The sequence below is a fragment of the Canis lupus genome, chromosome 25 (assembly GCF_003254725.2).
Source record: "Canis lupus dingo isolate Sandy chromosome 25, ASM325472v2, whole genome shotgun sequence".
NCBI classification, from domain to species: domain Eukaryota; kingdom Metazoa; phylum Chordata; class Mammalia; order Carnivora; family Canidae; genus Canis; species Canis lupus.
Window position 1 is genome coordinate 20,419,001 of NC_064267.1, and position 18,421 is coordinate 20,437,421.

General features: G+C 34.8%; 1 protein-coding gene across 18 annotated transcripts in view; it reads right to left on the reverse strand.

The window, feature by feature from the left end:
* NEK1 (NIMA related kinase 1) overlaps positions 1-18,421 on the reverse strand; it is a 228,957-nt gene that overhangs the window by 94,551 nt on the left and 115,985 nt on the right. For 12 of the 18 annotated variants that reach the window (XR_007405808.1, XM_025462838.3, XM_025462839.3 and 9 more), the window contains 4 exons: positions 11,136-11,219; positions 10,628-10,711; positions 9,722-9,799; positions 9,059-9,154 (listed from right to left, as the gene is read on the reverse strand). Coding sequence is in view for 17 of the 18 variants with exons in the window: in XM_025462838.3 (XP_025318623.1) it covers positions 9,059-9,154; positions 9,722-9,799; positions 10,628-10,711; positions 11,136-11,219 (342 nt within the window). In the remaining variant the exon portion in view is untranslated. Of the gene's footprint in view, positions 1-9,058; positions 9,155-9,721; positions 9,800-10,615; positions 10,712-11,135; positions 11,220-18,421 lie in introns of those variants that run through there. The other 6 variants (XM_049101052.1, XM_025462840.3, XM_049101044.1 and 3 more) reach the window with 5 other exon arrangements.

The following is an 18,421-nucleotide window of genomic DNA, read 5'->3' on the forward strand; positions in this document are numbered from 1 at the left end:
CACTCCAAAGGAAGATTTCTAGAACTTTATGGCAGATCCAAAATATAGGACAAAGATAGAAACAAAAATGAAATAGACATTGAAGAGATAAACACAATGAAAAAGGAAGACCTCATACTCAAAAATAGTTTTTCAGCAAATCAAGACGTAATTTCCCTAACTCTGTTTTTTATTTTTTAATTGTTAAATACATTGCTACTCCTAAAAAACTCAATCTATCTTCCTTATGTCTCACTACAATATGAGTATATATGCCAATCAACCAAGAAAGGCAATACTGTATTAATTGGAGTAAACTCTATCACCACACATGAAAATTATTCTTCGTATTAAAGTTCTATGTTGTATTATAATTTTTACACTGAAATATGTCAAAGAGAAAATTTTATAAAATGGGTCTTACATGCCAAAGAATCAGAATAATTAAGGCAGTGATTTTTACCATTTGTTAGATCAAAGATACATTTGACAATCCAATGAAAGATGTGTGGTCTTACTGAATGAAAATGCATCAATATACATAACAACCAAACTAAATTAACATTTCAGGAAGTTCATAATGCTAACCTCTAACTTTGAATAATATGTTAACCACTCTTGAGTTATGGTAATGGTCAGTAAGTAAATATAGACATATGGAGTCCCCATACTACTATACATATATTATGTTAAATTAGACCTTCTTTTGAAAAAATTACTTGATAAAATAACTTTAAACCATTCTCTATAGATTAAACTAGATTTAAGTACTTAAATCATGAAGACTATTTTTCTTTTTTTTTCCCTGCCCCCCCCAAAGACTATTTTTCTAAGCAACTTATACAGAACAGTATTAGAGACCAAGCCTTCCATTTAGGAGATGAGCAAATGTAGGATGACATTCAGTCAGTTTTCCAAACAAGCAAATTAACTGGCAGAGCTGAGACTAAAAGTCAAGTATTCTGATTCTTAGACTCATTTTTTTTTCTCACTACATAAGAATGCATTTGGTAAACCAAACCATTTCTTAACTTTGAAATGCCATGAGCCACAGAATTCCCAATGACTGTATTTGTGTTACTATTCACCAGATACCATGCTAAGCATTTTACAAGGTAAATCAGGGTTCTTCAGTTGAAAGCAATACAAACCAATTCTGCAGGAATAGAGGAGGGAAGGAAGGGAAAAGAAGAGAGAAAAGAACTGTAAGGAAAGGGAAGCCCTCCAAAAAGGACAGGAACCAGAGTAGCTGCATGGACGAATCTAGGTAACATAAATTAATTCACTGTTTGATCATGTTCTCTTACTGGATTAAATAAACTTCAAATCCTATGGTAGTCTTATTATTTTTGAAGCTCAAGCTTCAAGCCCTGGGAGACAATTCAACTGATCTACTTTAGAGGACCTGCCTATTCTTCAGCTAGAAGGATAGGCAGGTTCTTGTTTCACAGTCTTACCAAAAGAACACAATTAATTCCCCCAAATGGAACTGGGTTACTTGCCTGTTGCGCCTGAAAAGTCAGGCCCACTAGCACAGTTTGACGCTGTCACCACAAAAATATTTCTGAAAAGGAGGGGAAATGGGTGGGGAGGATGGGGTAACTGGGTGATAGAGATTAAGGAGGGCTCATGAGATGAGCACTGAGTGTTATTCTATATGTTGGCAAGTTGAATTTAAATATTTGAGAAATAATTAAATATAAAGTTTTTAAGTATAAAAAAAATTTCTGAAAGAACTTGATGAAATACAAAGTTGTACTATACTAGAAACGAGTATTCTCTATAATACAGTCATAAAAGCTATCATTTGTGCACTTTAGAACTATATAAAACAGATCCACCATTAACAGAGAAAATACATATAGAGAAAAAAAGCCTTTGTACTGGTTTAAATGGCTTAGAAAGCAAAGACTTTTAAGGAGGGGCGGGGGTTCTTGGACTGCATTTTAATAATATGGATGTTTCTGGAAGTGTACTGGATGGGTGTACAAGCTTCCAGAGGTGATCCCCTGCTCCTCTACCATTACCACCACCACCTGTGAAACTTCTGCTTCTATTGCTTAGGGGAAGTTAGCTTAACTCTAGGAAGATCTCAGAGTAGTAGCCTTGAAATTAGGGTCCCTCAGCATAAGTGGAATCCTGATTCTCCTTGATATTCTTAAAATTTTCATGTTAAATAAACATATCTTACAGACCCCTCTGAAACACTGTTTATGTCTAGTGACACTTGGAATGGGGAGCCTGATTCCAAATTGATCTCATGCTATGTCTATTTAAATGGATGAGATTATATGGCAAGACTAAGGATAGGAACATTCTGAGGTAGTCAGAGATGGGGAGTGTGTCCACCAGAAGCCTTACAGGCCCATATGACAGGCCCAAAGAATGACACAATGATAGAAATGAAATACACAGGATGGGTAACTGGGTGATGGACATTAAGGAGAGCATGTGATATAATGAGCACTGGGTGTTATATAAGACCAATGAATCACTGAACTCTACCTCTGAAATCAGTAATATATTTATACATCAATTAACTGAATTTAAATAAAACAAAACAAAACAAAAAAACAAAACCAACCAGGAACAAAATACTATCCCAATTATTGTTTAATGTTGTTCTAGAAGTTCTGGCCAGTGTAAAAAAAATTAAAATAACAATAAAAGGTATAGCTTAAAGAAAGCTTAAAGAAATTAAGGTGAGTGCATAAAAATAAAGACACAAAGCAGCCCCAGGTTCAAATCCCTGTTTGACACTTACTAGAATTGTAACTTCATCTAATTGTTTTACCCTATCTGCTTTGTAAAGTTATAAAGATGAAACAAAGCAAAATATGTGCAGTTGTTATGTGTGTAGCATACAATAAACTATAGGCATTATTGTTATGATATACATCTTGATTATAAGCAAAAATCAATGATTTCCTGAAATATCAGCAATATTCTTTTTTTTTTTTTTTAAAAAAAACCCTTTTAAAACAGAAATAGAGATAGGAGGCAAGATGGCAGAAGTGTAGAGGTCCTTGTTTCATCTGGTCCCCCAAATTTAGCTAGATAACTTTCAATCTATCCTGAACACCTATGAATTTGACCCAAGATGAGAAAGAGACCAGAAAGTAAGTATGAACAAATCATAGTGGAGAACTTCCCTAATCTGGGGAAGGAAACAGGCATTCATATCCAAGAGATAGAGAAGACCCTCCCAAAATAATAAAAGACCAATCAACACCCCAACATATAACAGTGAAGCTTGCAAATTTCAGAGATAAAGAGAAAATCATAAAAGCAACTCAAGACAAGAGATTCCTAACTTATATGGGGAGAAATATCAGATTAACAGCATACCTATCCACAGAGACCCAGCAGGCCAGAAAGGGCTGGCATGTTATACTCAGGATAGTAATCAAGAAAAATATGCACCCAAAAATAATACCTTATCCACCAAGGCTGTCATTTAGAATAGAAGGAGAGATAAAGATCTTCCAGGATAGACAGAAACTGAAAAAATATGTGACCACCAAATTGGCTCTGCAAGAAATATTAATGGGGACCCTGTAAGCGAAAGGGGAACCCAAAGAAATAATCTGCAGAACAGGCACTATATAGGTAATACTATCACACTAAATTCATATCTTTTAATAGTTACTCTGAACACGAATGGACTAAATGATCCAGTCAAAAGACACAGGGTATCACACTGGATAAAAAAGCAAGACCCATCTATATGCTGTCTACAAGAGACTCATTTTAGACCTAAGGACACCAGACTAAAAATGAGGGGGTAGAGAACCATGCAAATGGACCTCAAAAGAAAGCTGGGGTAACAATCCTCATATTGGATAAATTAGCTTTTTAAACCAAAGATTGTAATAAGAGATAAAGAAAGATACTATATCAAACGTAAAGGGTCTATCAAGCAAGAAGACCTAGCAATTATGAATATTTATGCCCCTAATGTGGGAGCAGCCAATTATATCAATAAATAAGCAAAGTAGAGATATATAGATAATAATACATTAATAATAAGAGACTTCAACATGGCAGTCTCAGCAAAAGACAGATATTCTAAGCAGAACATCACCAAAGAAACAAGAGCCTTGAAAGATACACTGCACCAAATCAATTTCACAGATATATACAAACATTGTATATATCAACTAAGTATACATTCTTAGTATATAATGCAACAAAGGATACATTCTTCTCAAGTATACATGGAATTTTCTCCAGAACAGACCACACTGGGTCACAAATCAGGTCTCAACTGATGCCAAAAGACTGGGATTGTCCCCTGCATATTTTCAGATCACGATGCTTTGAAACTAGAACTCAGTCTCAAGAAGAAATTTGGAAGGAACTCAAACACTTGGAGGTTTTCAAGAACAACCTATTAAAGATGAATGGGTCAACCAGAAAATTAGAGAAGAATTAAAAAGATTCAAGGAAACTAAGGAAAATGAAAGCACAACTGTTTAAAATCTTTGGGATATGGCAAAGGTGGTGTTAAGAGGGAAATATATCTTAGTACAGCCCTCCCCCCGCCAAAATTGGGAAAATCTCAGATACATAAGCCAATCTTAAACCTAAAGGAACTGGAGAAAGAACAGTAAATAAAGCCTAAACCAGGCAGAAGAGAAATAATAAAGATTAGAGCACAACTCAAAGAAATAGAGACCAGAAGAACCATAGAACAAATCAACGAAACGAGGAGATGTTCTTTGAAAGAATTAATAAGATAAACCCCTAGAGCCAGACTTATTAAAAAGAAAAAAGACTCAAATTAATAAAATCACGAATGAAAGAAGAGAGATCACAACCAATACCAAAGAAATACGAAAGATTTTAAAAACATACTATGAGAAACTATATGCCAACAATCAGGTAATCTGGAAGAAATGGATGCATTCCTGGAACCTGCAAATTACCAAAACTGAAACATGAAGAAATAAAAAACCTGAACAGGCCAATTAACCAGGAAGGATATTGAAGCAGTCATCAAAAACCTCCCAAACACAGAAGTCCAGGGTTAGATGGCTTCCCAGGGGAATTCTACCCAATATTTAAAGAAGAAATAATATCTATTTTACTAAAGCTGTTTCAAAGGATAGAAATGGAAAAATGCTTCCAAACTCATTCTATTAGGCCACATTACTTTGATCCCAAAACCAGACAAAAATTTCATCAAAAAAGAGAATTACAGGGATCCCTGGGTGGCTCAGCGGTTTAGTGCCTGCCTTTGGCCCAGGGCGTGATCCTGGAGTCCCGGGATTGAATCCCACGTCAGGCTCCCGGTGCATGGAGACTGCTTCTCCCTCTGCCTGTGTCTCTGCCTCTCTCTCTCTCTCTCTCTGTCTATCATGAATAAATAAATAAATAAATCTTTAAAAAAAAAAAAAAAAAAAAAAAAAAAGAGAATTACAGACCAATATCCCTGATGAACACAGATGCAAAAATTCTCACCAAGATACCAGCCAATAGGATCCAACAATACATTAAGAGGATTATTCACCAGACCAAGTGTGATTTATCCCTGGGATACAAGGGTGGTTCAACATTCATAAAATAACCAATGTGATAGATCACATCAATTAAAAAAAGACAAGAACCATACTGATCCTCTCAATAGATGCAGAAAAAGATTTGACAAAATACAGCATCCACTCCTGATTAAAACTCTTCAAAGTATAGGGATAGAGGGGATATATCCAAATATAAAAGCCATCTATGAAAAACCCACAGTGAATATCATTCTCAAAGGGGGAAAACTGAGAGCCTTTCCCCTAAGGTCAGGAACTTGGCAGGGATGTCCTCTCAGCACTATTATTCAATGTAGTATTAAGAGTCCGAGCCTCAGCAATCAGACAACATAAAGAAATAAAAGGCATCCAAAATGGAAGAAGTCAAACTCTCCCTGTTCACAGATGACATGATACTGTATATAGAAAACCCAAAAGATTACATCCCAAAATTGTTAGAACTCATACAGCAATTCAACAATGGAGAAGATACAAAATCAATGCACAGAAATCAGTGGCATTTCTATATATTAACAATGAGACAGAAGAAAGAGAAATTAAAGAGTTGATCCCATTTACAATTGCACCCAAAACCATTAGATACCTAGGAATAAACCTAACCAAAGAGGTAAAGGATCCATACTCTTAAAAACTACAGAATACTGGGCACCTGGGTGGCTCAATGCTTGAGCGTCTCATTAGCTCAGGGCATGATCCCGGGATCCAGGGATCAAGTCCCACATCAGGCACATTGAAGGGGGCCTGCTTTTCCCTCTACCTATGTTTTTGCCTCTCTCTCTGTCTCTCTAAAAGCAAGTAAATAATAATTTAAAATTAAAACAAAACACTACAGAATACTCATGAAAGAAATCGAGGAAGATGCAGAGATGGAAAAACACCCCATGGTTATGGATTGGAAGAAAGAATAAACACTGTTAAAATGTCTATGCTAAACATGTAAAATTTACATGTTCAATGCAATCCCTATCAAAACACCATGGATTTTCTTCAGAGAGTTGGAACAAATAATCCTAAGATTTGTATGGAACCAGAGAAGACCCCAAATAGCTAGGGGAATGTTGAAAAAGAAAACCAAAGCTGGGGCATCACAATGCTTGACTTAAAGCTGTATTACAAAGCTGTGATCATCAAGACAGTATGGTACTGGCACAAAAACAGACACATGGATCAATGTAACAGAATAGAAAACTCAGAAATGGACCTTCAACTCTATGGACAACTAATCTTTGACAAAGCAGGAAAGATTATCCACTGGGAAAAGAGACAGTCTCCTCAATAAATGGTGATGGGAAAACTTGACAGCCACACGCAGAATAAACTGACCATTCTCTTAACACCATACACAAAGATAAACTCAAAATGGTTGCAAGATCTAAATGTGAGATAAGAATTCATCAAATTCCTAGAGGAGAACACAGGCAACAACCCTCTTGAAGTTGGCCACAGCAACTTCTTGCAAGACACATCTATGAAGGCAAGGGAAACAAAAGCAAAAATGAACTACTGGGACTTCATCAAGGTAAAAAGCTTTTGCACAGCAATGGAAACAGTAGAACCAAAAGACAACCTACAAAATGGGAGAAGATATTTGCAAATGACTTATCAGATAAAGGGCTAGTATCCAAGATCTTAAAAGAACTTATCAAACTAAACACCAAAGAAACAAACAATCCAGTCACAAAATAGTCAGAAGACATGGAAAGACATTACACCGAAGAAGACCTACACATGGCCAATAAACACATGATAAAATGCTTCACATTACTTGTCATCACGGAAATACAAATCAAAACCACAATGAGAAACCACCTCACACTGGTGAGAATGGTTAAAATTAACAAGACAAGACATAACAAATGTTGGCGAGGATGTGAGAATGGTGAACCCTCCAGGACTGTTGGTAGGAATGTAAACTAGTGCAACCACTCTGGAAAAGTGTGGAGGTTCCTCAAGAAGTTAAAAATAGAGCTACCCTATGACCCAGCAATTGCACTATTAGGTATTTACCCCAAAGATACAGATGTAGTGAAATGACAAGACACCTGCACCCCAATGTTCACAGCAGCAATGTCCACAATAGCCAAACTGTGGAAGAAGCCATGATGTCCTTCAACAGATGAATGGATAAAGGAGATGTGGTATATATACACAATGGAATATTACTCAGCCATAGAAAGGATGAATATCTACCATTTATTTCGATGTGGATGGAACTGGAGGGTATTATGCTGAGTGAAATAAATCAATTGGAGAAGAACAATTATCATATGGTTTTACTCATATGTATAGTATAAGAAATAGTGAAAGGGGCCATAAGGGAAAAGGAGGGAAACTGAGTGGGGAAAAATTAGAGAGGAAAAAAAACCATGAGAAACTCTTAACTCTGGGAAACAAACAAAGGGCTGCAGAAGGGGAAGTGGGTGGGGTAACTGGGTGACAGGCATTAAGGAGGGCATGTGATAGGATGAGCACTGGGTGTTATATGTTAGCAAACTGAATTTAAATAAAATATTAATAAAAACAAACAAATAGAATTAGGTAGCATCAAGAAGTAACCTTTACAAGAGATATAACAAGTATGAGCTTAAAATATCAAAACTGTGTAAGAGATATAAAAGACCCAATAAGTAAATGTAAATACTTAATATGCTCCTGGATAAATTAATTTGTTTATTAATTTGGTTTAAGGTAATACCAAAAAAATTCCAACAGAATTTTTTTTTAAAGATTTACTTATTTATTTGAGAAAGAGAGAAAGAACAAAGGGAAAGAGAGAGAGAAGCAGACTCTGTGCTAAGTGAGGAGCCCAATACAGGGCTTCATCTCCAAACCCTGAGGCCATGATCTGAGCTGAAATCCAGACTGAAATGCTTAGCTGACTGAGCCACCCAGGCACACCTCAACAGAATTTAAAAAAAGGAAAAGGAAAAAAAAAAAAAAAAGACAAAAATTACCCAGGAATGTATCTGGTAAAGAAAAAGGATTTTAACTAAGGAAAACACTGTAAAAAGAAGAGTAAAAAGGAAATGAGTAAAGAACTCTATCAGAATTTAAATATATTTTAAAATTCATAAGTACTAATACAATGAGGCAATGGTTGAACAGACGGAATAATGGAGTATAAGAGAGCTTGATGCATGTATATTATAGACTCATTCTCTAGTTTGTAAAATAATTTAATATGTGTAGGTATTTATATTAATATATAAAGGTAGCTTTATAAATCAGTGGCAGAAGGAAAGCACAGGCATTGAGTGATGCTGGGACTTTGATTAGGTACTTGGCAATAGAAAAACTAAAATAAATAATTAGGTTCTCACTCCCAATCAAACTGGAGAATAACTTCCATATTGATCATTTTTAAATACGAAAGACAGGGTGATAGAGAGGGAGAGGAGGGGCAGGGGATAGGAGAGGGAGAAAGAATGAGGATAAAAAATGGGAAAGAAAAGAATTACATAATTATAATGGTGACATACTAGCCAGTAGGAGACATAGGGATATTATTAACATGACCAGGATCAAGAGCTAAATCTTACATGCTCTTCCCATACTTTCTTTTCTCTCTCATATGCTTCCTTTCGCTTTCGTTCTAATTGTTCTTTTAGTACAGAAGCTCGTGCACTTGCTTGGGCCTGAAAATAAAAACAATCAACAAAATTAGTTACCAGAAAGAAGGGTATACATTTTTTTTTTTATGTCTATAAAGAGATTTACTTAGTAGCCCAAAAAGAGGACTTGGGGGCATGGGGGGAAAATTTCTAGAGTAAAAATAGAAGCTCACTCTATATTCATAGCACCAAAACCAAGGCTCAACAGCAGCTGCTCAATAAGTATTTGTTGAATAAAAACAAATACAGGCACATTTTAATGGAAATACAAATGTAAACATTTTAAAACTATGGTTATTATATACAGACTTAATTTGTCTTCACTGAAATGGACAATTATATTTTTCATTTTTAAGGTTACCATTTTTTTCTTTTTAGGTTACTTGTGTAATAGTTTTACAAACTGTCATGATTTCAACAAATTGCTCTCCATAAATACAAGATACGAAAAGAGGAAGACACTATTTTTCAGAAACCAGTGAGGAAGAAAGGGGAATGAAAAATTAGGCAAGAGAATAATTATGCAAGACACAATTTTCTACCCTAGGTTGTCATTTTCTCAAAGAAAACCTGTATCTTTCTAGTCTATACCTTAAATGTTTCAACTTTTTTACGCCGCACGTCAGCCTCCTCACTTCCTTCTTGTCCCTCAGAATAATCAGCTTCTTTCTACAAAGTAAGGAGACAAACCACTTAGGACAGAGCTGTGAATCAGGGCAGAGCTCTGTGGAAGATAATATGAATAAACTTACACTTAAAAATATAAAATGGTAAATTGTTCAACACTGCTAATTTTCTCTCACAGTGAGAAGTGAACTATCCACAACTACCAATTCTTATGGACAATAAATGGGAAAAAAAAAACCAAAAATAAAAGGATACAAAATGGCTATGTGTACTACTTATAGTTTTCTCTCAGAATTCCTCTGGAAAAATGCTCTTATCAATTTAAAATCCCATGTATAAAATTTATTTTATTTCTAAGTATAGTTTTCTGATTTTTGACTTTGACTTCATCAGATTCTGTTAGTGGCATAGTATTATTTTATTTTTTTAAAAAAAGGTTTTATTTATTTGAGGGAGAGAGAGTGTGTGAGTGTACAAGTGAGGGGAGGGGCAGAAGGAGAGGGAGAAACAAACTCCTTACTGAGCGGGGAGTCTGATGTGGGGCTCTATCCCAGGACCACCAGATCATGACCTGAGCTAAAGGCAGATGCTTTTGAAGCCACTCAGGTGCCCCAGTAGCACAGCAATTTTAATCTTAATCTATATAATGTCATTCAATTACTTTTTTAAAAATTATTTTCCGGGATGCCTGGGTGGCTCAGCAATTGAGTGTCTGCCCTCAGCTCAGGATGTGATCCAAGGATCTGGAATCGAGTCCCACATTGGGCTCCCCATGGGGAGCCTGCTTCTCCCTCTGCCTATGTCTCTGCCTCTCTCTGTCTCTCATCAATCAATAAATAAATATTTTTAAAAAATTACTTTTCAACCTGCCTTTTCACCACGAAGTTTGGCTTTAATCTGTTGGCGTTCATTGAAATTCTGCAGTCTTATTTGCCTCAGTCTTGCCAGATAAACCTACAAGGAGAGAAAAAAACACACATTTTAATTTAAAGAAAAAAATTATCAGCATTTTTACTGCTTAATTTTTAAATTAAAGAAAAGTGTTAATCTGAATACAAGAAATAAAAGTTTCAAAATCTGGTTAATGGAAAGTGTGATATTAGCTTTCAAGTGTTTAATTTAGAACAACTTATTTCTGAAAAGAAATACATTATAAATTTTTAATTTTATCAAAAGAAAAGAAATTGAACTCAGAATACTGAATATCAGTTATGGGGCAAAATTATGACACAGCATGTCAGTCAAATTATATTAACAGGTCCCTCTAGACCTACAAAATCCTTAAATAATTGTTAAGAATTTAAACCATGCAAGAAAGGAAGGCAATAAACTCAAAAATGGCTATGTGACGGAGGTAGCGAACATGCGGGAAGCATACCTCTTCCTCTTTGTTTCTTGGCTTCCCTCCTCTTGAAGAGCTGGACCTGCCTCCATACATAGCTGCCAGGTTTTGCAGGATTCCCTGTTCATCATTTAATGTACTAAGTTTAAAGAATGACTAAGGCTACATTAGCATCTTACCTAGGAATATCCAGGTGCCACTTTATTTTGTTTGGCAAATACTGATCATTTCTAGCTGATAAACTTAGATAGACCCTAGAATTTTCCTATATCGATATAACCAATACATTGAGAACAGAAGGAAGCAATTAAACCCCATACATAATTATTCAAAACAGAGACCAGCTATGTTTTTATTAGTCATCTAAAACTGCTTTGAGGTTAGCTAAATTCCAAATCAAAAGCTTTGTTCTGTAAAGGGCCAATCATTTCTACACATTTGTTTACATATGCAATACACAGACAACAATATTAAATATTTGAGCTCAAACTCTACATTCAAGCATGTCCTATTACTATACTGCAAGTGATAATTTCAATAACAAGTGTATCATTTTTAACCATAGTTGATTATAAACATGGAATTCTGTCATTAGAAATTATTTTTTTGATTTTTTTTTTTTTTTTTCTGTGAGAGACACAGAGAGAGAGAAAGAGAAACACAGGCAGAGGGAGAAGCAAGCTCCATGCAGGAAGCCTGATGTGGGACTTGATCCCGGGTCTCCAGGATCACATCCTGGGCTGCAGGCAGCGCTAAACCGCTGCGCACCGGGGCTACCCTGTCATTAGAAATTATTAATATGCTTTAAAAAAGTATCATATTGTCAAACTACCCATCTTCTCTTCCTTCAGCACACAACTATGCTGTAAGATTCTTTTCTTTAAAAAATCCTGTGTCTAATTCTTTAGCTAATGCTTTTTAAGATTTTTTTTTAAAAATTATTTGAGAGAGGAAGAGAGAACATGAGAAAGAGATCACAAGCAGGTGGGAAGGGCAGAGGGAAAAGCAGATTCCCTGCTGAGCAGGGAGCCCAATGAAGGACTCCACCCCAGGCCTGGGACTCTGACCTGAGCCACCCAGGCACCTTAATGTCTTTTTATCAGTGTGTTGAAAGCATACTTTTTATATTCATGACCTCTTCCTATTTGTTTTTTTTTTTCCTATTTACTTTCTAACCACAATCTGGTTTCTGATCCCACTAAGACTGAAAATGTTTAAGGTTACCACTGACTTCTTAGTTCACAATTCAAATGGACCCTTTTGAATAAACCTTGCAATTAACATTTCCACTGGAAATTATCTTGACTGAATCCATGTAAATATTTTTTCTTTCATAAAAACATATGTTCACTGTAGAAAACTTTTAAATGATTTACAACTGAACCACCTGACACCCCAAAAAGTCGAAGGTTATTCTCTTCCACCTATATGTATAAATACATAGAGATTTTATCTTTATAAAACTGGAATTTTACTATAGTTATTCTGGTTTTACTTTAACCAGCATATTAATTAATTTTAATATTCTGAGTTTCTTCTCACATTTAATATCCTTAAAAACGTTTTTTTCTTAAAAACATTATTCTTAATTGACCATATAGTATTCATAATATTCCACCAAATATGTTCTATGATTCACACATTAAAAAAACCTCTCTTCTCTTTCATATTTATAACAGCACTCTCTCCTGGGTTCTTCCAATCAAGCTGCACTATTTTTCACATGCTTTTCTTTTCCTTGGCTCATCACTAATGTCAATATTTTGTAAAGATTCATTCTTTGGTCCTCCTTCTCTTCTCATTCCAGGCTTTAACATATGCTGCCAATTCCCAAATCTCAATCAACCTTGTAGCCCTTTCTTTTTGAACATCTACGTGTATTCAACTGACATCTGGACAACTCCATTTTTTATGTAGCAAAGCTACTTCAATTTATAAACCTGACTTCATCATTCTTTTTACTACATGATCTTATTCCTACGTCAGTTACTGATCACAATCAGCCACCCAAGTCAGCAAGCTGGGAGTTATCTTTGCCTCTTTCTCTATTCTGCCAAATGACTGTCAAATTACCAATCCACCTCCCGCTAACTCTCTAACTATCCCTTTAGTTTCTGCCTTAGCTCACATTCTCTTGACTTCTGGATTTCCAAGAGTTTCCTAATTTATCATTATATCTCTCAGTCTATTCTATACTCCAGTCTATTCTCTGTAATACAGAGTAAAATTTTTAACAGCCTCTTTCACATCAAAGACCACATAAATCTTTCAATGTTCCCATTAGCTTCATAATATAATCCACATTCTAGTCTGTTGCATAGCCATACCTATTCTCATCTCTGCCAGTGGCTATCATTTTAGCCATGATAACTACTTGTGGTTTATAAACTATCCAATGATTCACTCATTTTCTTAACTCTACTCATCTTCCAAAATGCAACAAACATTTCACCAATGGAGGATCATACCTCCTCGTCAATGACATGTGACATGCCATACCATTTCTAATACATATCATCTATAGCAGTGCTCATCGGTATATAATGGTGGGCATTCAGTATATTATGATGGTTAAAAACATGAACTATGATAGACTCAAATTCGGTCAGTTCAAACATTTGTCAATGTCATCTAACCACTGCTGACCTACAGCAAAATTACTTAAAATTGCTGTAAGCTTGGGCATAATAATACAACCTACTTCATGCATATGTCAGAGCAAAAAGTATTATTATATAAATGTGCTCTGTCTTTTCTTTGAGCCTGACAAAAGGCTACTGCCCACTCAGTTTCTTCCCTTCTTCAAAAGGATCTTGGCATAAGCTTATCAGTTACCTGAGCTTTTGAGATAGGAGTCAGAGAGTGGGAAGGTGAAGGAAAACAAGAAATAGGCAGGGTTGGACAAAGATATGAGTGAACTCTGAGAAGATGAATGGAAATATCTGCAATTGCAGAAGAGTGGGTGGGTGGAAGATCACTACAGATTGTATCTTTCATGATATTTGAGAACTTTAAGTAAAAAAAATCTGAGCTACTTTGAAGCAATTTTTTTTAACATTTTACTTTGAAATATTATAGATTCCCAGATAGGTAAAATATGTAGGGAGTTTTCATGGCCCCTTCATCCAGCCTCTCCCAATTTTTATCATCTTGCATAATTACAGTACACTATCAAAGCCGGAAACTGATTCCGGCACTTATACATGCACATACTGTGTATTCATGCAATGTTGTCACACATATAACTTTATGTAACCAAAACCATAATCAAGATACTCAATTGTACCATTACTATATACTTCACAGCCATATTCACTATTCCCATACCTAACACACACCTATCAACTACTAATATGTTCTCCATCAATATATTCACAAAATTTACATATTGGAATCATACAGTACCATTTGAGATGGGCTGTTTTTACTTGGTATTATTCCTTGCAGTCCATTCAAGGTATTGGATGCATAAATTAATGGTTTGTTCCATTTTACTGCTAATTAGTATTCCATGTTATGGATATAACATAATTTGTTCATTCATTCACTCACTGAAGGACATTTGGATAGTTCCAACTTTTTGGCTATTAAGAATTAAAGTTGCTAAGAACATTCATGTACAAATTTCTGAATGAAAATATATTTTCTTTACTCTTGGACATATGTCCAAAAGTAGAATTACCTGTTCTTAGTATAGTAAGTCTATTTTTAGTTTTAAAGGGGATTTTCAACTATTTTGCAGAATAGCTGTATCACTTTACATTCTTACCAGGATTGGATGACCCAGTTTCTCCATATCATATAACCAGCATTTGGTTTTTATCACTTATTAATTTTAGTCACTCTGATAGGTGTGTAGTGATACACTGTGGTTTTAATCTGGAATTCTTCCCACATAGCTAATGATGTTGAAAAATCTTTCCATGAGTTTATCTGCCATCTGCGTATCTTTTCAATGAAATGTTTAGCATGGCTTTTGCCCATTATCTAACTAGATTCTCAGTGTTTTTAATATTGAGTTTTGATGATTCTTTATATGTTCTAGATACAAGTCCTTTGCGGAATAAGGGGTTTACAAATATTTTCTTCCTCTTAACAGGGTCTTTTGTAGAACAAAAGTTTAAATTCTGATGAAGTCAGAATTATAATGTTTTCCTTTTACAAACTGCTTTTGATGCCAAGTCTAAGAACTCTTTGTCTAGTCTGAAGTCTGAAATTTTCCCTTCTAATAGTTTTAGTTTTATGTTTTCCCCTAGAGTGCATGATCTTTTAATTATTTTGTAAGGTGTGAGGTTTAGGTCAAGGTTCCTATTTTTCGCCTGTGGCTTGAAATCTAATTTCTCCAGCACTGAAAAGGCAATCCCTGTTCCATGAATTGCTTCTTTTTCAAGAATCAGTGGGGTATATATGTACAGATCTATTTGTAGTTTTTCCATACTGTTCTATTAATGTATCTGTCTATCCCTCTGCTAGTACTATACTGTTTTGATTACTATAGCTGTAAGTAAGTCTTAATATAATGAAGAGTCATTCTTCCCACCTAATTCTTTAAAACTGTTTTGGCTATTTTAAGACACTTCTCTTTCATATGTATTTTAGGATAAGTTTGTTTATATCTATAAAAAATGTTCCTAAGACTTTATTCAGAATTGCATTACACATAGATCAGTTTAGGATAACTTGCTATTTTTACTACATTGAGTCTTCCAATTCATGAACATGGTATATTCTTCAAGTATTTAGGTCTTCTTTGATTTCATCAACATTTTGTCATTTTAATTGCATAAATGCTTCATGTATTCTTTAAAGATTTTACTTATTTATTTGACAGAGAGAAAGAGTGCACAAGCAGGGGGAATGGCAGGCAGAGGGAGAGGGAGAAGCAGACTCCCCACTGAGCAAAGAGCCCAATGACGTGGTACTTGATCACAGGACCCTGGGATCATGACCTGAGCTGAAGACAGATTCTTAATCAACTGAGGCACTCAGGAGTCCCCATCATGCATGTTTTATTAAATTTTTTCATTTTTGGGAAGCAATTGTAAATGGTATATTTTTATACACTTGTTCATTGTCAATATATAAAAATTCAGTTGATTTTTATGTATTGAATCTTGTATCCTGTTAACTAAAGAACTCATCTTAGTTCTAGGAGAGTTTTTGTAGAGTCCTTGGGATTTTCTAAGCAAATAATCATATCAACTGGAAATAGAAATCATTTTCTTCCTTCCTTCTTTTCAACTCTGTATGCCTTTTATTTCTCTTTCTTGCCTTATTGCAGTAACTAAAACTTCCAGCAAACAATGTTGTATGTAATTCAAGTGGGGAGAGCAAATGTCCTTTTGTTTTTCCCAGTTGTAGAGGAAGACCATTTAGTCTTCTATCTATATGAAGTTAGATTTAAGGTTTTTATGCCTATTATGAAGTTGAGGATGTTCCCCTCTATTTCTAGTTTACTGACAGTTTTTGTCACGCACTTTGTCAAAAGATTTCTCAATTGATATATGATTTTCTTCTTTTAACATACTGATATAGATTACAATGATTTTCTAATATTGAAACAGGGTTTGCATATCCAGACTATATCCCACTTGGTCATGTTTGGATTAGATTATTTCTCAATAGTCCCCATTTTCAATTTCATTGATTTCTGCTTTTATTGATTTCCTTCATTCTGTTTGCTTTCAGTCCATTTTGTTTTGTTTCTTTCCAGTATTTTGATGTAGGAACTTAGAGTGCCAATTTGTTGTGTGTCTATTTTCATTGGGTTCTATGAATTTTTAAGTTTCCTTTTAGATTTCCTATTTGACCTCATATTAGTTTTAATGTTTTAAATTTCAATTATACATTTTGTCATCTTACTATTATAGATTTCTAGTTTGGTTCTATGATGTTCAAAGATTACACTGTAGAACTCTAATTTTTTGAATTCCTTAAGGTTTATGATCCAACATATAGTCTATCTTAGTGAATGCCTCATTGCATGTAGATTCATTTCCATTGGGAAAAAAAAGTATATTGTGCTATTGTTTGGTAGAATGCTCTACAAGTGTAAATTAAAACTTGATAGCTTGTGATGATGCTTAGCCATTCTATATCATAGCTAATTTCTGTCTAGCAGTTCTATCAATCACTGAGAAGTGGGGTGTTGAAGTCCCCAACTATACTTGTGGTTTTTATTTATGCTTTCAGCTGTTAGTTTCTGCTTTATATATTTTGAAACTTCATTATTCGGTTTATACCCATTTAGGATTGCAATAACTTCTTATTGGACTGATCCTTTTGTTATCATATAATGTCTCTGCCTCTAGCAATTTTATTTGCTCTGTTAGGAACAGATTTTTAAAAATTCACTTTGTTTGAGAAATGTCTTTATTTCCTCTTTATTCTTGTAGGACAATTTTATCAAATAAAGGACTCAGAATGGACAGTTCTTTTCCTTTAGCACTTGAAAAACACTATAATTTCCTTCTGTACTTCATGGTTTCATATGAGGGATCTGATATCATTCAAATTGGTGCTGCTTTATAGGTAATATGTCATTTCTCTCTCAATATTTAAAATTTGACTTTTACTTTCAGAAATTTAATAATATTGTTTGTTGAAGATATTTTTTATCTGAGTAGGGGGTTTGCTCAGCTTCTTACATTTGTAGGTTTAGGTCCCTTGCCAAATGTAGAACATTTTCAGCAATAATTTCTTCAAATAGTTTTCTCAGTCCCTCACTCTTTCTTGGTCCTTTGGGCTCCAATGATAGAAATGTTAAATTTCTTCTTGTTGTTCCACAGATTAAGACTGAAAAATCTTTTTTCAGTCTTTTTTCTCTCTGTTGCTCAGACAGAGTAAATTAAGCTGATTTTCTTCAAATTCAATAATTCTTTCTTCTGTCGTCTCCACTCTACCTATCCAGTGAATTTTAAATTTTGGTTATTATAGGGGCACCTGGATGGCTCAGTGGTTGAGCATCTGCCTGTGGCTCAGGTCGTGATCCTGGGGTCCTGGGATTGAGTCCTGCATCAGGCTCCTTGTAGGGAGCCTGCTTTTCCCTCTGCCTATGTCCCTGTCTTTGTCTCTCATGAATAATAAAAATCTTTAAAAAGTTTTTTAGTTATATTTTCCAATTATATAATTTCCATTTGGTTAATTTTTATAACTTCTATTTCTTGATATTTTTCTTTTATTCACTCAAAAGAGTTTTAATTGCTCGCTGAAGTATTTGTTTGAAGCAACTCTAAAATCTTCAGACAATTCCAGTATGTAATTCACCTTGATAACAGTGGCAGCTCAGCGGCCTTACTCAATCAGGTTGTGGTTTTCCTGGT